This window comes from Oncorhynchus nerka, linkage group LG10 (genome assembly GCF_034236695.1).
Source record: "Oncorhynchus nerka isolate Pitt River linkage group LG10, Oner_Uvic_2.0, whole genome shotgun sequence".
NCBI lineage: Eukaryota > Metazoa > Chordata > Actinopteri > Salmoniformes > Salmonidae > Oncorhynchus > Oncorhynchus nerka.
Genome location: NC_088405.1, coordinates 93472812 through 93491199, shown reverse-complemented (window position 1 = coordinate 93491199; position 18388 = coordinate 93472812). Strand labels below are relative to the sequence as shown.

Here is an 18388-nt window from a genome sequence, read left to right as displayed (position 1 = left end):
AGCATGTTGTAGGTAACAATACGAGCATGTTGTCGGTGACAATAAGAGCATGTTGTAGGTAACAGTACGAGCATGTTGTCGGTAACAGTACGAGCATGTTGTAGGTAACAGTACGAGCATGTTGTAGGTAACAATGTGAGCATGTTGTAGGTACGAGCATGTTGTCGGTAACAATACGAGCATGTTGTCGGTAACAATACGAGCATGTTGTCGGTAACAGTACGAGCATGTTGTAGGTAACAATACGAGCATGTTGTCGGTGACAATACGAGCATGTTGTCGGTGACAATACGAGCATGTTGTCGGTGACAATACGAGCATGTTGTCGGTGACAATACGAGCACGTTGTAGGTAACCTTACGAGCATGTTGTAGGTACGAGCATGTTGTCGGTAACAATACGAGCATGTTGTCGGTAACAATACGAGCATGTTGTCGGTAAAGGTAAGAGGCTGTTATCCGTAAGTGCACGTCGTAGGTACGAGCATGTTGTAGGTAACAGTACGAGCATGTTGTAGGTAACAATACGAGCATGTTGTCGGTAACAGTACGAGCATGTTGTCGGTAACAGTACGAGCATGTTGTCGGTAACAGTACGAGCATGTTGTAGGTTACAGTACGAGCATGTTGTCGGTACGAGCATGTTGTAGGTAACAGTACGAGCATGTTGTAGGTGACAATACGAGCATGTTGTAGGTGACAATAAGAGCATGTTGTAGGTAACAGTACGAGCATGGTGTCGGTAACAATACGAGCATGTTGTAGGTGACAATACGAGCACGTTGTAGGTGACAGTACGAGCATGTTGTAGGTAACAGTACGAGCATGTTGTTGGTAACAGTTCGAGCATGTTGTAGGTAACAATACGAGCATGTTGTTGGTAACAGTACGAGCATGTTGTAGGTAACAGTACGAGCATGTTGTTGGTAACAGTACGAGCATGTTGTAGGTAACAGTACGAGCATGTTGTCGGTGAAAATACGAGCATGTTGTCGGTAACAGTACGAGCATGTTGTAGGTAACAATGTGAGCATGTTGTAGGTACGAGCATGTTGTCGGTAACAATACGAGCATGTTGTCAGTAACAGTACGAGCATGTTGTAGGTAACAGTACGGGCATGTTGTAGGTAACAGCACGAGCATGTTGTCGGTAACAATACGAGCATGTTGTAGGTGACAATACGAGCACGTTGTAGGTGACAGTACGAGCATGTTGTAGGTAACAGTGCGAGCATGTTGTTGGTAACAGTTCGAGCATGTTGTAGGTAACAATACGAGCATGTTGTCGGTGACAATACGAGCATGTTGTAGGTGACAATACGAGCATGTTGTAGGTGACAATACGAGCATGTTGTAGGTGACAATACGAGCATGTTGTCGGTAACAGTACGAGCATGTTGTAGGTGACAATACGAGCATGTTGTAGGTGACAATACGAGCATGTTGTAGGTGACAATACGAGCATGTTGTCGGTAACAGTACGAGCATGTTGTCGGTGAAAATACGAGCATGTTGTCGGTAACAGTACGAGCATGTTGTAGGTAACAATGTGAGCATGTTGTATGTACGAGCATGTTGTCGGTAACAATACGAGCATGTTGTCAGTAACAGTACGAGCATGTTGTAGGTAACAGTACGAGCATGTTGTAGGTAACAGTACGAGCATGTTGTAGGTGACAATACGAGCATGTTGTCGGTAACAGTACGAGCATGTTGTAGGTAACAATACGAGCATGTTGTCGGTAACAATACGAGCATGTTGTCGGTAACAGTACGAGCATGTTGTAGGTGACAATACGAGCATGTTGTCGGTAACAGTACGAGCATGTTGTAGGTGACAATACGAGCATGTTGTCGGTAACAGTACGAGCATGTTGTAGGTGACAGTACGAGCATGTTGTCGGTAACAGTACGAGCATGTTGTAGGTAACAATACGAGCATGTTGTCGGTAACAATACGAGCATGTTGTCGGTAACAGTACGAGCATGTTGTAGGTAACAATACGAGCATGTTGTCGGTGACAATACGAGCATGTTGTCGGTGACAATACGAGCATGTTGTCGGTGACAATACGAGCATGTTGTCGGTGACAATACGAGCATGTTGTCGGTGACAATACGAGCACGTTGTAGGTAACCTTACGAGCATGTTGTAGGTACGAGCATGTTGTCGGTAACAATACGAGCATGTTGTCGGTAACAATACGAGCATGTTGTCTGTAAAGGTAAGAGGCTGTTGTCCGTAAGTGCACGTCGTAGGTACGAGCATGTTGTAGGTAACAGTACGAGCATGTTGTAGGTAACAATACGAGCATGTTGTCGGTAACAGTACGAGCATGTTGTCGGTAACAGTACGAGCATGTTGTCGGTAACAGTACGAGCATGTTGTCAGTAACAGTACGAGCATGTTGTCGGTAACAGTACGAGCATGTTGTCGGTGACAATAAGAGCATGTTGTAGGTTACAGTACGAGCATGTTGTAGGTAACAATACAAGCATGTTGTAGGTAACAATACGAGCATGTTGTCGGTACGAGCATGTTGTAGGTAACAGTACGAGCATGTTGTAGGTAACAATACGAGCATGTTGTCGGTACGAGCATGTTGTAGGTAACAGTACGAGCATGTTGTCGGTAACAGTACGAGCATGTTGTAGGTGACAATACGAGCATGTTGTCGGTGACAATACGAGCATGTTGTCGGTGACAATACGAGCATGTTGTCGGTGACAATACGAGCACGTTGTAGGTAACCTTACGAGCATGTTGTAGGTACGAGCATGTTGTCGGTAACAATACGAGCATGTTGTCGGTAACAATACGAGCATGTTGTCGGTAAAGGTAAGAGGCTGTTGTCCGTAAGTGCACGTCGTAGGTACGAGCATGTTGTAGGTAACAGTACGAGCATGTTGTAGGTAACAATACGAGCATGTTGTCGGTAACAGTACGAGCATGTTGTCGGTAACAGTACGAGCATGTTGTCGGTAACAGTACGAGCATGTTGTCAGTAACAGTACGAGCATGTTGTCGGTAACAGTACGAGCATGTTGTCGGTGACAATAAGAGCATGTTGTAGGTTACAGTACGAGCATGTTGTAGGTAACAATACGAGCATGTTGTAGGTAACAATACGAGCATGTTGTCGGTACGAGCATGTTGTAGGTAACAGTACGAGCATGTTGTAGGTAACAATACGAGCATGTTGTCGGTACGAGCATGTTGTAGGTAACAGTACGAGCATGTTGTCGGTAACAGTACGAGCATGTTGTAGGTGACAATACGAGCATGTTGTCGGTAACAATACGAGCATGTTGTCGGTAACAATACGAGCATGTTGTCGGTAACAATACGAGCATGTTGTAGGTAACAGTACGAGCATGTTGTAGGTAACAATACGAGCATGTTGTAGGTAACAGTACGAGCATGTTGTAGGTAACAATACGAGCATGTTGTAGGTAACAGTACGAGCATGTTGTAGGTGACAATAAGAGCATGTTGTAGGTGACAGTACGAGCATGTTGTAGGTGACAATACGAGCATGTTGTAGGTGACAATAAGAGCATGTTGTAGGTAACAATACGAGCATGTTGTAGGTAACAGTACGAGCATGTTGTAGGTGACAATAAGAGCATGTTGTCGGTGACAATACGAGCATGTTGTCGGTGACAATACGAGCATGTTGTCGGTAACAATACGAGCATGTTGTAGGTACGAGCACGTTGTAGGTAACCTTACGAGCATGTTGTAGGTACGAGCATGTTGTCGGTAACAATACGAGCATGTTGTCGGTAACAATACGAGCATGTTGTCGGTAACAATACGAGCATGTTGTCGGTAAAGGTAAGAGGCTGTTGTCCGTAAGTGCACGTCGTAGGTACGAGCATGTTGTAGGTAACAGTACGAGCATGTTGTAGGTAACAATACGAGCATGTTGTCGGTAACAGTACGAGCATGTTGTCGGTAACAGTACGAGCATGTTGTCGGTACGAGCATGTTGTCGGTAACAGTACGGTAACAGTGCATGTTGTTGTAGGTAACAATGCGAGCATGTTGTCGGTACATGTTGTAGGTAACAATACGAGCATGTTGTCGGTAACAGTTCGAGCATGTTGTAGGTGACAATACGAGCATGTTGTAGGTAACAGTGCGAGCATGTTGTAGGTAACAATACGAGCATGTTGTCGGTAACAATACGAGCATGTTGTAGGTAACAATACGAGCATGTTGTAGGTAACAGTACGAGCATGTTGTCGGTAACAGTGCGAGCATGTTGTCGGTAACAGTACGAGCATGTTGTCGGTAACAGTATGAGCATGTTGTCGGTAACAGTACGAGCATGTTGTAGGTAACAGTGCGAGCATGTTGTAGGTAACAATACGAGCATGGTGTAGGTAACAGTGCGAGCATGTTGTAGGTACGAGCATGTTGTAGGTAACCGTACGAGCATGTTGTCGGTAAAGGTAAGAGGCTGTTGTCCATAAGTGCACGTCGTAGGTACGAGCATGTTGTAGGTAACATTAAGAGGAACAGCGGTTTAATCTCAGCCAGCCAACCAACCAACCCAGCCAAGTCAACCAGCTAACCAACCAACCCAGCCAAAGTCAACCAGCTAACCAGTCAGTATGTAGCGTTGTAGCCTACCTGTGAGAATAGACTGGTCCACTCTGAGGGTGGTAGACTTAATGGAGGTGATCCTGATGTCAGCAGGGACCTTGTCACCAACTAGACAAAAACAAAAACAGGTTATTTAACTAGGCAAGTCAGTTAAGTACAAATTCTTATTTTCAATGACGGCCTAGGAACAGTGGGTTAACTGCCTGTTCAGGGGCTTTGATGAAAGTATTGGGTTAACATTCTACAGAGGGAGAAAGAAGCAGAGAGCGGGAGGAAGAGACCATGTCTACTGTTTGCTGATGATCTGGTGTTTCTGTCACCAACCAAGGAGGGCCTACAGCAGCACCTAGATCTTCTGCACAGATTCTCTCAGACCTGGGCACTGACAGTAAATAGCAGTAAGACAAAAATAATGGTGTTTCAAAAAAAGGTACAGTCGCCAGGACCACAAATACAAATTCCATCTAGACATTGGATGCCAGCAGCATACCACCCTGAATCCCACTGCTGGCTTGCTTCTGAAGCTAAGCAGGGTTGGTCCTGGTCAGTCCCTGGATGGGAGACTAGATGCTGCTGGCTTGCTTCTGAAGCTAAGCAGGGTTGGTCCTGGTCGGTCCCTGGATGGGAGACTAGATGCTGCTGGCTTGCTTCTGAAGATAAGCAGGGTTGGTCCTGGTCGGTCCCTGGATGGGAGACTAGATGCTGCTGGCTTGCTTCTGAAGATAAGCAGGGTTGGTCCTGGTCAGTCCCTGGATGGGAGACTAGATGCTGCTGGCTTGCTTCTGAAGCTAAGCAGGGTTGGTCCTGGTCGGTCCCTGGATGGGAGACTAGATGCTGCTGGCTTGCTTCTGAAGCTAAGCAGGGTTGGTCCTGGTCAGTCCCTGGATGGGAGACTAGATGCTGCTGGCTTGCTTCTGAAGCTAAGCAGGGTTGGTCCTGGTCAGTCCCTGGATGGGAGACTAGATGCTGCTGGCTTGCTTCTGAAGCTAAGCAGGGTTGGTCCTGGTCAGTCCCTGGATGGGAGACTAGATGCTGCTGGCTTGCTTCTGAAGCTAAGCAGGGTTGGTCCTGGTCAGTCCCTGGATGGGAGACTAGATGCTGCTGGAAGTGGTGTTGGAGGGCCAGTAGGAAGCACTCTTTCCTCTTCTAATCGTTACAGCACTGTATATAGAAATAATGACATTTGAAATTTCTTTATCTTTTGTAACTTCTGTGAGTGTAATGTTTACTGTACATTTTTGTATATTTCACTTTTGTTATTCATCTACTTCACTTGCTTTGGCGATGTTAACACATGTTTCACATGCCAATAAAGCCCTTAAACTGAATTTGACAATGTTAACACATGTTTCACATGCCAATAAAGCCCTTAAACTGAATTTGAGACGAGATAATAGGTGAGTGAAGAGAGACAAGAGAAAAGGTGTGTGAGATTTTAAAATGAGGATCTTAGCCCTCTGTAGTGACCTGTGACGATGTGAGTCCAGCGGGCCAGGAGGTGTAATCACGAAGGAAGATGGAAGACTAGCTGTGAAACTGCCGGCAACCACCCACGTTCCCCAGGTGAACACTCAATTGCAACCTATCGAATCGCAGCATTAAAAAAACCAAAGCCTTTTGCAGAGTAACTTCAGCCAGCGAGCCCTGGCTTAGCCTTGCAGGTCAACAACATTCAGCCAACCGTATACAAAAAAATAAAAAATAAAAAAACTACCTTGATGCAACTCTGATCGAGTCACGATTGCCATCCCTATAAAATGGATTCCACACTCGCGCATCTGAGAAAGCACTCAGCTCCCTCATCACAGAGGGATGAACCCATAAACAAGCAGCTTGGATTAATACCTCTAATCTATTTCTCTCCTGTCTGGCTGTATATTAAAGTCATCTTTCATGACAGGGTTTAGGAGTCGTGGGCATGTGACCCTTAATGTCTTTTGAACCGTGCTCCACTGTACACATTTGTCACAGCTTCACATTCAACAGTTTTGGGGCACGTTGGTGGGTCACACCAGGACAGTGATGCTGGAATTGCTTCATCCAAGCATTTTTTTTTTCAAGTAAAAACTTCTAGAATATGAAGATATCATTACAGTAAGAGGTTTACAAGTCATGAGATATGAAGCAGACATCCTCATAACTGAAAGCTATGATGCAACTGATGTTGATGACCACACAACCAATCCGCTATTCTGTAATGGTTTGAAGTTGCATGGTTTACAGAGGTAAATACATACATCAACACAGTTCTGTGCTACATGTTATCCAGATTGGTCAACCCTGTCCCCAGACATCAGCCTACATAATTCACTGCTATTCAGACGGGTCCAACCCTGTCCTCAGACATCAGCCTACATAATTCACTGCTATTCAGACGGGTCCAACCCTGTCGTCAGATATCAGCCTACATAATTCACTGCTATTCAGACGGGTCCAACCCTGTCGTCAGATATCAGCCTACATAATTCACTGCTATTCAGACGGGTCCAACCCTGTCCTCAGACATCAGCCTACATAATTCACTGCTATTCAGACGGGTCCAACCCTGTCGTCAGATATCAGCCTACATAATTCACTGCTATTCAGACGGGTCCAACCCTGTCGTCAGATATCAGCCTAATCCACTGCTATTCACTAAAACAAGGCTAGTAACAGAATGCACCAATTAGGCTTTTCAAGGTGATCCCTCATGAAAAGTCTGTCTTGTCTATTGCCTTATCTGGTGTTGCAGAATGATCATTATTACGCAAGGCGAACTGACAGTGATTAGCTATGTTCCATGACCTAGTGTGTGACCTAGTGTGTGACCTAGTGTTTGTGGGAGCATTATTTGGCCTCCCCTCCAACTCTAATCAGGAAGTGAACCACTGACCAAACCTAAGGTATTGATTAAAAACCTTTCATCACATTCATTGGTAGAACTTTGGCAAACTGCTAGTTTGATGATTTCAGAAAACCTCCTGTGTCCCCCCCCCCTCACCTATCATAGCATTTTCCTGCATTGCCCTTGGAGTTCTCATTTTCCTACTTTATCACGAGTACTCAATCTCTCACATTATATCTGACAATCCACTCCTCCTCTCTTCTGCAACAACCAGAAAGAGATGGAGCGAGGAAAGAAACAGAGGTGTATGTGTGGGAACTGCAAAAAAAGAGGCTTTTGAAACTCCCACTCCCAGCATCCTCCTCACCTACTGTAGCCCCATCGCCTCCAACTCACCCATCACTCGTCTCCAATCACCTCCCACAGACTGAGTATCGCTCGCTCCTCTCCCATCTAAATGCTAATACTAGGATCTTGGGATCAGTAAGTTCTATTTGACAGTGAATACTTACCTTAACATAATGCAGCCTACGCCATTACTGAGTGCAAACTGTCAACTGTCTGGAGGGAACCTTTGGAGAATCATCCAGTAGTGTGTGCTTAACTTAACGTTCACCCCTGGCTGGAACTTAGTATCCATCAGAGCAAACTCTAGTTGATGTGATGGTCTGATATTCATTCCTGGAACTTAGTATCCATCAGACCAAACTCTAGTTGATGTGATGGTCTGATATTCATTCCTGGAACTTAGGATCCATCAGAGCAAACTCTAGTTGATGTGATGGTCTGATATTCATTCCTGGAACTTAGTATCCATCAGAGCAAACTCTAGTTGATGTGATGGTCTGATATTCATTCCTGGAACTTAGTATCCATCAGAGCAAACTCTAGTTGATGTGATGGTCTGATATTCATTCCTGGAACTTAGTATCCATCAGACCAAACTCTAGTTGATGTGATGGTCTGATATTCATTCCTGGAACTTAGTATCCATCAGACCAAACTCTAGTTGATGTGATGGTCTGATATTCATTCCTGGAACTTAGTATCCATCAGACCAAACTCTAGTTGATGTGATGGTCTGATATTCATTCCTGGAACTTAGGATCCATCAGACCAAACTCTAGTTGATGTGATGGTCTGATATTCATTCCTGGAACTTAGTATCCATCAGACCAAACTCTAGTTGATGTGATGGTCTGATATTCATTCCTGGAACTTAGGATCCATCAGACCAAACTCTAGTTGATGTGATGGTCTGATATTCATTCCTGGAACTTAGGATCCATCAGACCAAACTCTAGTTGATGTGATGGTCTGATATTCATTCCTGGAACTTAGTATCCATCAGACCAAACTCTAGTTGATGTGATGGTCTGATATTCATTCCTGGAACTTAGTATCCATCAGACCAAACTCTAGTTGATGTGATGGTCTGATATTCATTCCTGGAACTTAGGATCCATCAGACCAAACTCTAGTTGATGTGATGGTCTGATATTCATTCCTGGAACTTAGGATCCATCAGACCAAACTCTAGTTGATGTGATGGTCTGATATTCATTCCTGGAACTTAGTATCTATCAGACCAAACACTGGTTGATGTGATTTGTGATGGTCTGAGATTGCTGATTTAGTTGAATCATGCCACAGCAAGTACCACACTGACAGAGCTGCTTGTGCTCTTAAGGTCATACTACTGCTTGGTTCACAGTCCCAGTTCTCCTGAAGATAGACAGCAGACAAAATACACTACTGCATAGCTTCTTCAACTCTGATCTTATTACCACCTAAATCCATCTCTAGTTCCCTAACCGAGGAGGTTAGGCATTGGATATTCATGAGAATGGAACCCAAACATCATGTTTATTAGGGAACTGGCTACATGGCACCCATTCCTGTATGGGACGATCTTCACTCCTTTCCTGTTCCACTAGGAGGTCTTCCCAGGTTTCAATTTCTTCAGGCCGTCTAAGCCTGTATGTGTTCGTAGTTCCAACAACCCTGTCTGTCTCAAGTGTACAGACAGTTTCTATCTGTGAAGAAAATCATTTTAAAAAACAGGGAATGTTCCACACCCATAACTGTGGCGTGACGCTGGCACTGGGGACAATGTGAAACCAGCCAGGCAGGCTGCAGAGGGGAGGGTGGAAACTTGTGTAAATATACTGCATTGATGTTTTTTTTAGCTCTCCTCAAAAAGGCACTGTAGTGGAGTGTCCATTTCCATTCCTTTCAGATCGCTAGTTCCCATGGAAACAACTTGAACCGACACTAATCCAAAATACAGGAGAGAAAAGACTCTTGACACAAACAAATGTTTTTGGAGAAGAAATGTAAGTAAGAAAATAAATAATAATAATTAAAAAGGAGTGTTTGCCTTGTCACTCATTCTGAACATGCTCTTAGACACTTTCTGAGAGAGAGAAAAAAATAACTGCGGTTTTACCTACTGAGTGTTTACTAGTGTTAAATAGCACTAAGCAACCAGATTAAGTCACAGAGAGATATTCCTCTGCTCAGGCAATGCTGTACATACAGAACACTATGCCAAGCTGGAAGCCTCTCTACCCAGTATCTGCTATGGTAGGAAATGGCATCTTTCCTCTGTGGGCCACACACATGCTGACAGACTTGAATCTTTCCTCTGTGGGCCACTCACATCCTGACAGACTTGCATCTTTCCTCTGTGGGCCACTCACATCCTGACAGACTTGCATCGTACCTCTGTGGGCCACTCACATCCTGACAGACTTGCATCGTTCCTCTGTGGGCCACTCACATCCTGACAGACTTGCATCGTTCCTCTGTGGGCCACTCACATCCTGACAGACTTGCATCTTTCCTCTGGGGGCCACTCACATCCTGACAGACTTGCATCTTTCCTCTGTTGGCCACTCACATCCTTACAGACTTGCATCTTTCCTCTGTGGGCCACTTACATCCTGACAGACTTGCATCGTTCCTCTGTGGGCCACTCACATCCTGACAGACTTGCATCTTTCCTCTGTGGGCCACTCACATCCTGACAGACTTGCATCTTTCCTCTGTGGGCCACATACATCCTGACAGACTTGCGTCTTTCCTCTGTCTGTGTGTCCTCTGTCTGTGTGCTCTGCCCTCCACTCAGCAGATACTAGGTGGGCTAGACTAACAAAACCCCATTCATTTATATAGAGCTGCTGACAGAGAGGAGTGATACTCGGACTCACCGTCCACAGAGGAGACCCTGATTACAGATGGGGGGGGGGGGGGGTCACGTCCCATTTCATTTCAAAAGAAAACACTTCCCTCTCCACCTCAGCTCAAAGATGCCAGATCGCCATAGAGACAATAAAAAGGATTGGAGTGGCTAGATCTCATTGGTTCCTCATATAGAGTAGTGTCAGGCTGGGGTTGTATTATATGTCCCAGATAGTGTTAGGTTCTAATTATCAGAGGAAGAACTCAACGGACACTATGAAATCTTTAAACCAAGTTTATTCTTCCCTAAAGGATCGAACAGCTGAACAGACTGGAAGACATGGTTACCATAGTGGTGGTATATGTACCCCACTTTGGGTGGAGTCTCCTTCTCGCTAAATATTGTATCTTTATTGCTAGGCAGGAAACTAAGTGATACGTGCTAAATAAACGGTCCATTTTCCCTTAACGTGACCTGACCTCCACCCACTTCATCACTAATCCATGACTCTCTCCCCCCTTATCAATGCCTGCCACATATGATCATTTTCCCTACACTCAGTACATTCCAAGCTTAATTGACCCCCACCATATACCTTCCTCCTACAGATACCCATTAACTTCTGGTGTAGACCCTCAACCGTAACACTCAACAGGATACCTGATAGTGCTGCTTCTTCTCAGTGTTCTAAGAGGTGCTGTTGAACCTCAACATTTCTGTGCTTCAGTAGAGGTGGAGCTAGTCTGAGGATGGTTGCCATAGAGACAGGCTGTTTGTCCCCTCCCCCCTCCCTGACTGGCAGTGTTGTTGTTGTTGTTGATGTTCAATCTTCCAATCAACTGAAACGGCTGCAACACTTAACAAAGAGCTGCAGTTAGTTTCAGAATGGGCGGCAAGGAATAAGTTAGTCATAAAAACTTCAAAAACTAAAAGCATTGTATTTGGGACAAAATCATTCACTTTATATTGTAATAAAAAAAAATGTGGCAATTGAGCAAGTTGAAGTGACTAAACTGCCTGGAGTAACCCTGGATTGTAAACTGTCGTCATGGTCAAAACATATTGATGCAGTAGTAGCTAAGATGTGGAGAAGTCTGTCCATAATAAAGCTCTGCTCTGCCTTCTTAACAACACTATCAACAAGGCAGGTTCTACAGGCCCTAGTTTCTACCTTCTAACAACACTATCAACAAGGCAGGTTCTACAGGCCCTAGTTTCTACCTTCTTAACAACACTATCAACAAGGCAGGTTCTACAGGCCCTAGTTTCTACCTTCTTAACAACACTATCAACAAGGCAGGTTCTACAGGCCCTAGTTTCTACCTTCTTAACAACACTATCAACAAGGCAGGTTCTACAGGCCCTAGTTTCTACCTTCTTAACAACACTATCAACAAGGCAGGTTCTACAGGCCCTAGTTTCTACCTTCTTAACAACACTATCAACAAGGCAGGTTCTACAGGCCCTAGTTTCTACCTTCTTAACAACACTATCAACAAGGCAGGTTCTACAGGCCCTAGTTTCTACCTTCTTAACAACACTATCAACAAGGCAGGTTCTACAGGCCCTAGTTTCTACCTTCTTAACAACACTATCAACAAGGCAGGTTCTACAGGCCCTAGTTTCTACCTTCTTAACAACACTATCAACAAGGCAGGTTCTACAGGCCCTAGTTTCTACCTTCTTAACAACACAACAAGGCAGGTATCAACAAGGCAGGTTCTACAGGCCCTAGTTTCTACCTTCTTAACAACACTATCAACAAGGCAGGTTCTACAGGCCCTAGTTTCTACCTTCTTAACAACACTATCAACAACAGGCCCTAGTTTCTACCTTCTTAACAACACTATCAACAAGGCAGGTTCTACAGGCCCTAGTTTCTACCTTCTTAACAACACTATCAACAAGGCAGGTTCTACAGGCCCTAGTTTCTACCTTCTTAACAACACTATCAACAAGGCAGGTTCTACAGGCCCTAGTTTCTACCTTCTTAACAACACTATCAACAAGGCAGGTCCTACAAGCCCTAGTTTCTACCTTCATAACAACACTATCAACAAGGCAGGTCCTACAAGCCCTAGTTTCTACCTTCTTAACAACACTATCAACAAGGCAGGTTCTACAGGCCCTAGTTTCTACCTTCTAACAACACTATCAACAAGGCAGGTTCTACAGGCCCTAGTTTCTACCTTCTTAACAACACTATCAACAAGGCAGGTCCTACAGGCCCTAGTTTCTACCTTCTTAACAACACTATCAACAAGGCAGGTTCTACAAGCCCTAGTTTCTACCTTCTTAACAACACTATCAACAAGGCAGGTTCTACAGGCCCTAGTTTCTACCTTCTTAACAACACTATCAACAAGTCCTACAGGCCCTAGTTTTGTCACACCTGGACTACTGTTCAGTCGTGTGGTCAGGTGCCACAAAGAGGGACCTTGGAAAATTGCAATTGGCTCAGAACAGGGCAGCACGGCTGGCTCAGAACAGGGCAGCACGCCTGGCTCAGAACAGGGCAGCACGCCTGGCTCAGAACAGGGCAGCACGCCTGGCTCAGAACAGGGCAGCAGTAACCAGGTGGTGAGACTTAGAACAAGGGAAGTCCCCTAAATACAGGGACGACAGCAGCCACTTCTCTCACACACACACACACACGTGGTCCTGGCTGGCACCTGTGGGCCCAGTGGAAAGGCTTTTACAGTGCCTTCACAAGGTATTCACACCCCTCGACTTACCACTTATTCCACGTTTTGTTGTGTTACAACCCAAATTCAAAATGTGTTACATTTATCACCCATCTACACACTATACCCCATAATGACAAAGTGAAAACATGTTTTGAGAATTTGTTTTCACATTTATTGAAAATGAAATACAAAAATATCTCATTTACATAATTATTCACACTCGTGAGTCAACACTTTGTAGAAGCAATCTTTGGCAGTCTTTCCACAGCTGGATTCTGCAACATCTGATTATTTTCAAAATGATGTCAAATTGGTTGTTGATCATTGCTAGACAACCATTTTCAGGTCTTGCCATAGATTTAAGTAGATTTAATTAAAAACTGTACCTCGGCGACTCAGGAACATTCACGGTCTTCTTGGTAAGCAACTCCAGTGTAGATGTTGCCAAACGTTTTTAGTTATTGCCCTGTTGAAAGGTGAATTGGTCTCCCAGAGTCTGGTGGAAAGCAGACTGAACCAGGGTTTCCTCTATGAGTTTGCCTGTGCTTAGCTCCATTCCATTTTTTTTTGTCCTGAAAAACTCCCCTAGTCCTTAATGATTACAAGCACACCCATTACATACAGCCTCCACTGCTTGAAAATATGAAGAGTGGTACTCAGTCATGTATTGGATTTGCCCCAAACATAACACTTTCGATTCAGGACAAAAAAGTGAATCGCTTTGCCAAATTCTTTGCAATATTACTTTAGTGCCTTGTTGCTAACAGGATGCATGTTTTGGAATATTTTTGTTCTGTACAGGCTTCCTTCTTTTCACTCTGTCATTTAGGTTAGTATTGTGGAGTAACTACAATGTTGTACATCCATCCTCAGTTTTCTCCTATCACAGCCATTAAACTCTGTTAAAAAAAAAAGTTACCATTGGCCTTATGGTGAAATCCCTGAGCAGTTTCCTTCCTTTCCGGCAACTGAGTTAGGAAAGATCTTTGTAGTTACTGGGTGTATTGATACACCATCCAAAGCATAATTGATAACCTCACAATGCTCAAAGGGATGAGTTCAGGTGGGCCTACGTTCTACAGCATACAAAGAAAACGAGGTGCTCAACAACAAAATGACAAATCACATGAATGACTTACCGAGGAAAAACTTCCAAAAGGGCTAATTCAAGGTACAATTGCGTTGGGGCACCCAAAACAAGTCAGAGTTTGATTGCTTATTGCTTTAATCCATTTCAAATTCAGGCTGTAATACAACAAAATGTGGGGAAAGGGGGTGTGAACACGTTCTGAAGGCACTGTGTGTGTGTGTGTGTGTGTGTGTGTTGGTGTGTGTGTGTGTGTGTGTGTTTGGTATGGGCCAGAATGCAGGATGAACAAAGAAAAATACTTTCACACTGACAAAACACCTGTCTGTCCCTCACCCTGTACTCACCGGCAATCTCTACAACATCCCCAGGCACAATTTCCCGGGCTTTGACCCTCTGGACAGCCTTGCGGTTCATGCGGTACACCTTGGCTATCTCTGGCTCGTACTCCTTCAGCGCCTCGATGGCGTTCTCCGCATTCCTCTCCTGGACCACACGGAGAGACAGAGGCAGGTTCAGTACCAACAGCCCCATTTCGTACGACGCTAAAGTGTTTGTGCCTTTCTGTCACTTTGGAATGAACACCTACTAGAAAGGCAATGGCTATAAACTGAACATTCAACCCATAGACTGACCTTACCCAGTGCTCGCTCAATGTGTCCTCCAAACCCCACTTTATCACATGTGCTCTATCTATCCCTCCTCCTCATGCTACCCATCCCTTCTTCTCATGCTACCCATCCCTTCTTCTCATGCTACCCATCCCTTCTTCTCATGCTACCCATCCCTCCTCCTCATGCTACCCATCCCTTCTCCTCATGCTACCCATCCCTCCTCCTCATGCTACCCATCCCTCCTCCTCATGCTACCCATCCCTCCTCATTCTACCCATCTCTCCCCATTCTACCCATCTCTCCTCATTCTACCCATCTCTCCTCATTCTACCCATCCCTCCTCATTCTACCCCTCCCTCCAAGGACAAAGTGCTCTATTCAGAGACCAATTCTGATTAGGCTGCAGTTCATGGTCTTCAATGAACACTGACCCGTTTCTGTCTGCAGGTCTACAGAGTGAAATGAACAAAGACAGTAAGTGATCGCTCTGAGTGAAATACCTACAGAACTAGCATTTACATCATCAATGGCTTGTTTTACTGGCGCCTCTAGAAGCACCATGTACATTGCCACGTGTATATACACCGGGCAATTTAAAAGCTTGGCCTTGGCTCCATGGTTTCCATGTTTCAATTGAATACGGCTTTACTATCCTACCCATCAATAAAAGCCCCGCTGGCACGTATGAAGGTCGAAAGCAGAAGTTATGGTTCTGTATAGATGACTCGTTAAGGTGACACAGCATATAATATCCTGCATGTCAGCACCATCTCCTGACACACGATCAGGTGACACGAGATAGAGACACTCACCTGCCAGACTCCGATCACAGCGTTAGCGATGAGGATAAGCAGGATGACGATAGGTTCCACGAAGGCTGTGATGGTCTCCTCCCCCTCCTCAAACAGAGCTAGCACCTGGAGGGGGAGGGGGGGGCACATAATACAGAGTTAATATAACAGATTCTAGTAAAAGTGTTTTCTTCTCCACAGTGAGTATTGAGCAGTGAAGAGGATCGGAGCAGATCAGCGGCTCAAGCCCCGGTCGATAGCTCATCATTCACGACCGTTTGGGTCCCGCAAATCTACCCTTCACTCCACTCCGCTCTGTGTAGAGAATATTGACACTGTTTTCCATTAGCGCCGTCTGTCGGCTAATCGGCCGGTTACAGACCAATTTTCAGCCGGCTACTTCTTCCACTTCATCTAAAAGAAATACAGTGGGGCAAAAAAGTATTTGGTCAGCCACCAATTGTGCAAGTTCTCCCACTTAAAAAGATGAGAGAGGCCTGTAATTTTCATCATAGGTACACTTCAAGTATGACAGACAAAATGAGAAAAAAATCCAGAAAATCACATTGTAGGATTTATAATGAATTTATTTGCAAATTATGGTGGAAAATAAGTATTTGGTCAATAACAAAAGTATATCTCAATACTTTGTTATATACCCTTTGTTGGCAATGACAGAGGTCAAATGTTTTCTGTAAGTCTTCACAAGGTTCACACACACTGTTGCTGGTATTTTGGCAATTGGTGACTGACTAAATATTTTCTTGCCCCACTGTATATATATTTTTTTAAATTTAAAAACAACTACTTTTCATGTAAAAGTATCAATTCGCTAGTCCGTCGAGCTCTCTCCCACTAGAATGAATGATATGCATCTTCTAGCGATCTATTGATAGGATAGGCGCCCGTCAGTCACAAAGCCAGCGATGACAGGGAACCTCTTTGTTATGGCCATCTGTCGGCACTATCTGGTCGGTTGTGCGCTGCGGTTGGTTGCAGTCAAATTTCACAGTAGGCTATTTACTGTGCTTTAATTGACAACTGAACAGCAAGTTTATCAAATGTGTTTGAAGTGACTGAATAAAGTCAAATCAATCATAAGTCATGCAACATTGTTATATGACCATGGGCATCGGGACAAATAAACCAAAGGGTTTTCTATCCTTCCCTAGGATGTCGGGGCTTGCCAGACGGTGAGTAACTCACCTCGTCAGTCAGTGTAACCGAATCGCATCAGTGAGAGCCCTTCATTTGGCTCCCTAATTTGCATAGACTACTGGTAGACCTTTGGCTTTTTTGCCAATTATCTACCAATAAATTATGAAAATATTTGATAAGAATCATTACTGCAGGAACAGGTAGTGGAGAGCCTCATTCTGGTCAAAGTTTGATCATTTGGGCCCTCACCGAATCCAGACACAGCTGTCTATCGTTGTCTCTGATTGAGAACCATACTTTAGGTAGCCTTTTCCCACTGGGTTTTTGTGGGTAGTTGCTTTCTGTTTTTGTGTCTGTACCAGACAGAACTGTTTCGGTTGTTCTCTTTGTTATTCAGTGTTCAGTTCGAATAAAAAAGATGAACACGTACCACGCTGCACCTTGGGGTCCTCACCTTCTTCCCCCAACAGCCGTTACAATGGAATTCAACAATATTAAAACATTTATTGAATCACCTAAGTGTATTGAACATTTATTAATTTGCTCAAGTATATCATAAGACATGAACAAAACGCATCAGTAGGTAGATTTCCATCCAATTGGCGACAGATTTGAATGCACATTTTTCCACCAAACTGACTTGTTACGGATAGAAATCAGTGTGATGACGTAGTGCACACATTTACATTTAACATTTAAGTCATTTAGCAGACGCTCTTATCCAGAGCGACTTACAAATTGGTGCATTCACCATTCACTCTCACACAAAATGTACCTTTCCATTTAAGTTTTCAAGACCTGAATAAAAATCTAAAAAGGTCCATGCGTTTCCATCACATTATCAACTCTACTAATAGTTTTGTCACAAAAAACATTAAATATCAATGTGCCTCCTCTGGTCTTGACACCTGAGCTCTAGCCAACTGCTCACAGATTCAATGCAGGTAGGCTATGAGGGTAGGCTAGTCTACATGAGATTATTCATGAATAAGAGTGAGAATACTTTTATTTCTCAAAACGGCAGTCAAGCATCGATCATCATGTCACCAGAACATGACCCTGGATATTTATTGGAAAGGGGCGTTAAAAGTCCATCACCGTGCACATTCACCACCCTGTGAAGTTCATAACTTATTTAATCTGTATCCTAATAAACTGCATGCTTTCCCAAGTCGTAGTGGGAGGACCACACCACATATTATCATGTGACTCCAAGTTTACTTAGATACGATGTTTATTATAATCAATATTTGCATAACAGCGTTTTCACCACCATTTTTACATAATTAATTTTGCAGACCAAAAAAATAATAAAAAAATTTAATTAAAAAAATAAAAATCACCATGCCGAATTAAATGATCTGTCAACATTTATAAAATTCTACCGAAACGTCCTGTTTCCATCACAGCTGTGGTGAATGTTTTTTTTTTT

The 18388-nt window shown here is 44.0% G+C and overlaps 1 protein-coding gene across 1 annotated transcript in view; it reads right to left on the bottom strand.

Annotated features, from left to right (window-relative positions):
• The window catches only part of atp2a3 (ATPase sarcoplasmic/endoplasmic reticulum Ca2+ transporting 3), a 106892-nt gene that overhangs the window by 59820 nt on the left and 28684 nt on the right, over nucleotides 1–18388 (bottom strand). Inside the window, exons 4-6 of the mRNA XM_029657346.2 lie at nucleotides 15820–15924; nucleotides 14741–14879; nucleotides 4639–4719 (exon numbers count right to left, since the gene is read on the bottom strand). Coding sequence (XP_029513206.1) covers nucleotides 4639–4719; nucleotides 14741–14879; nucleotides 15820–15924 — 325 coding nt within the window. The remainder of the gene's footprint in view (nucleotides 1–4638; nucleotides 4720–14740; nucleotides 14880–15819; nucleotides 15925–18388) is intronic.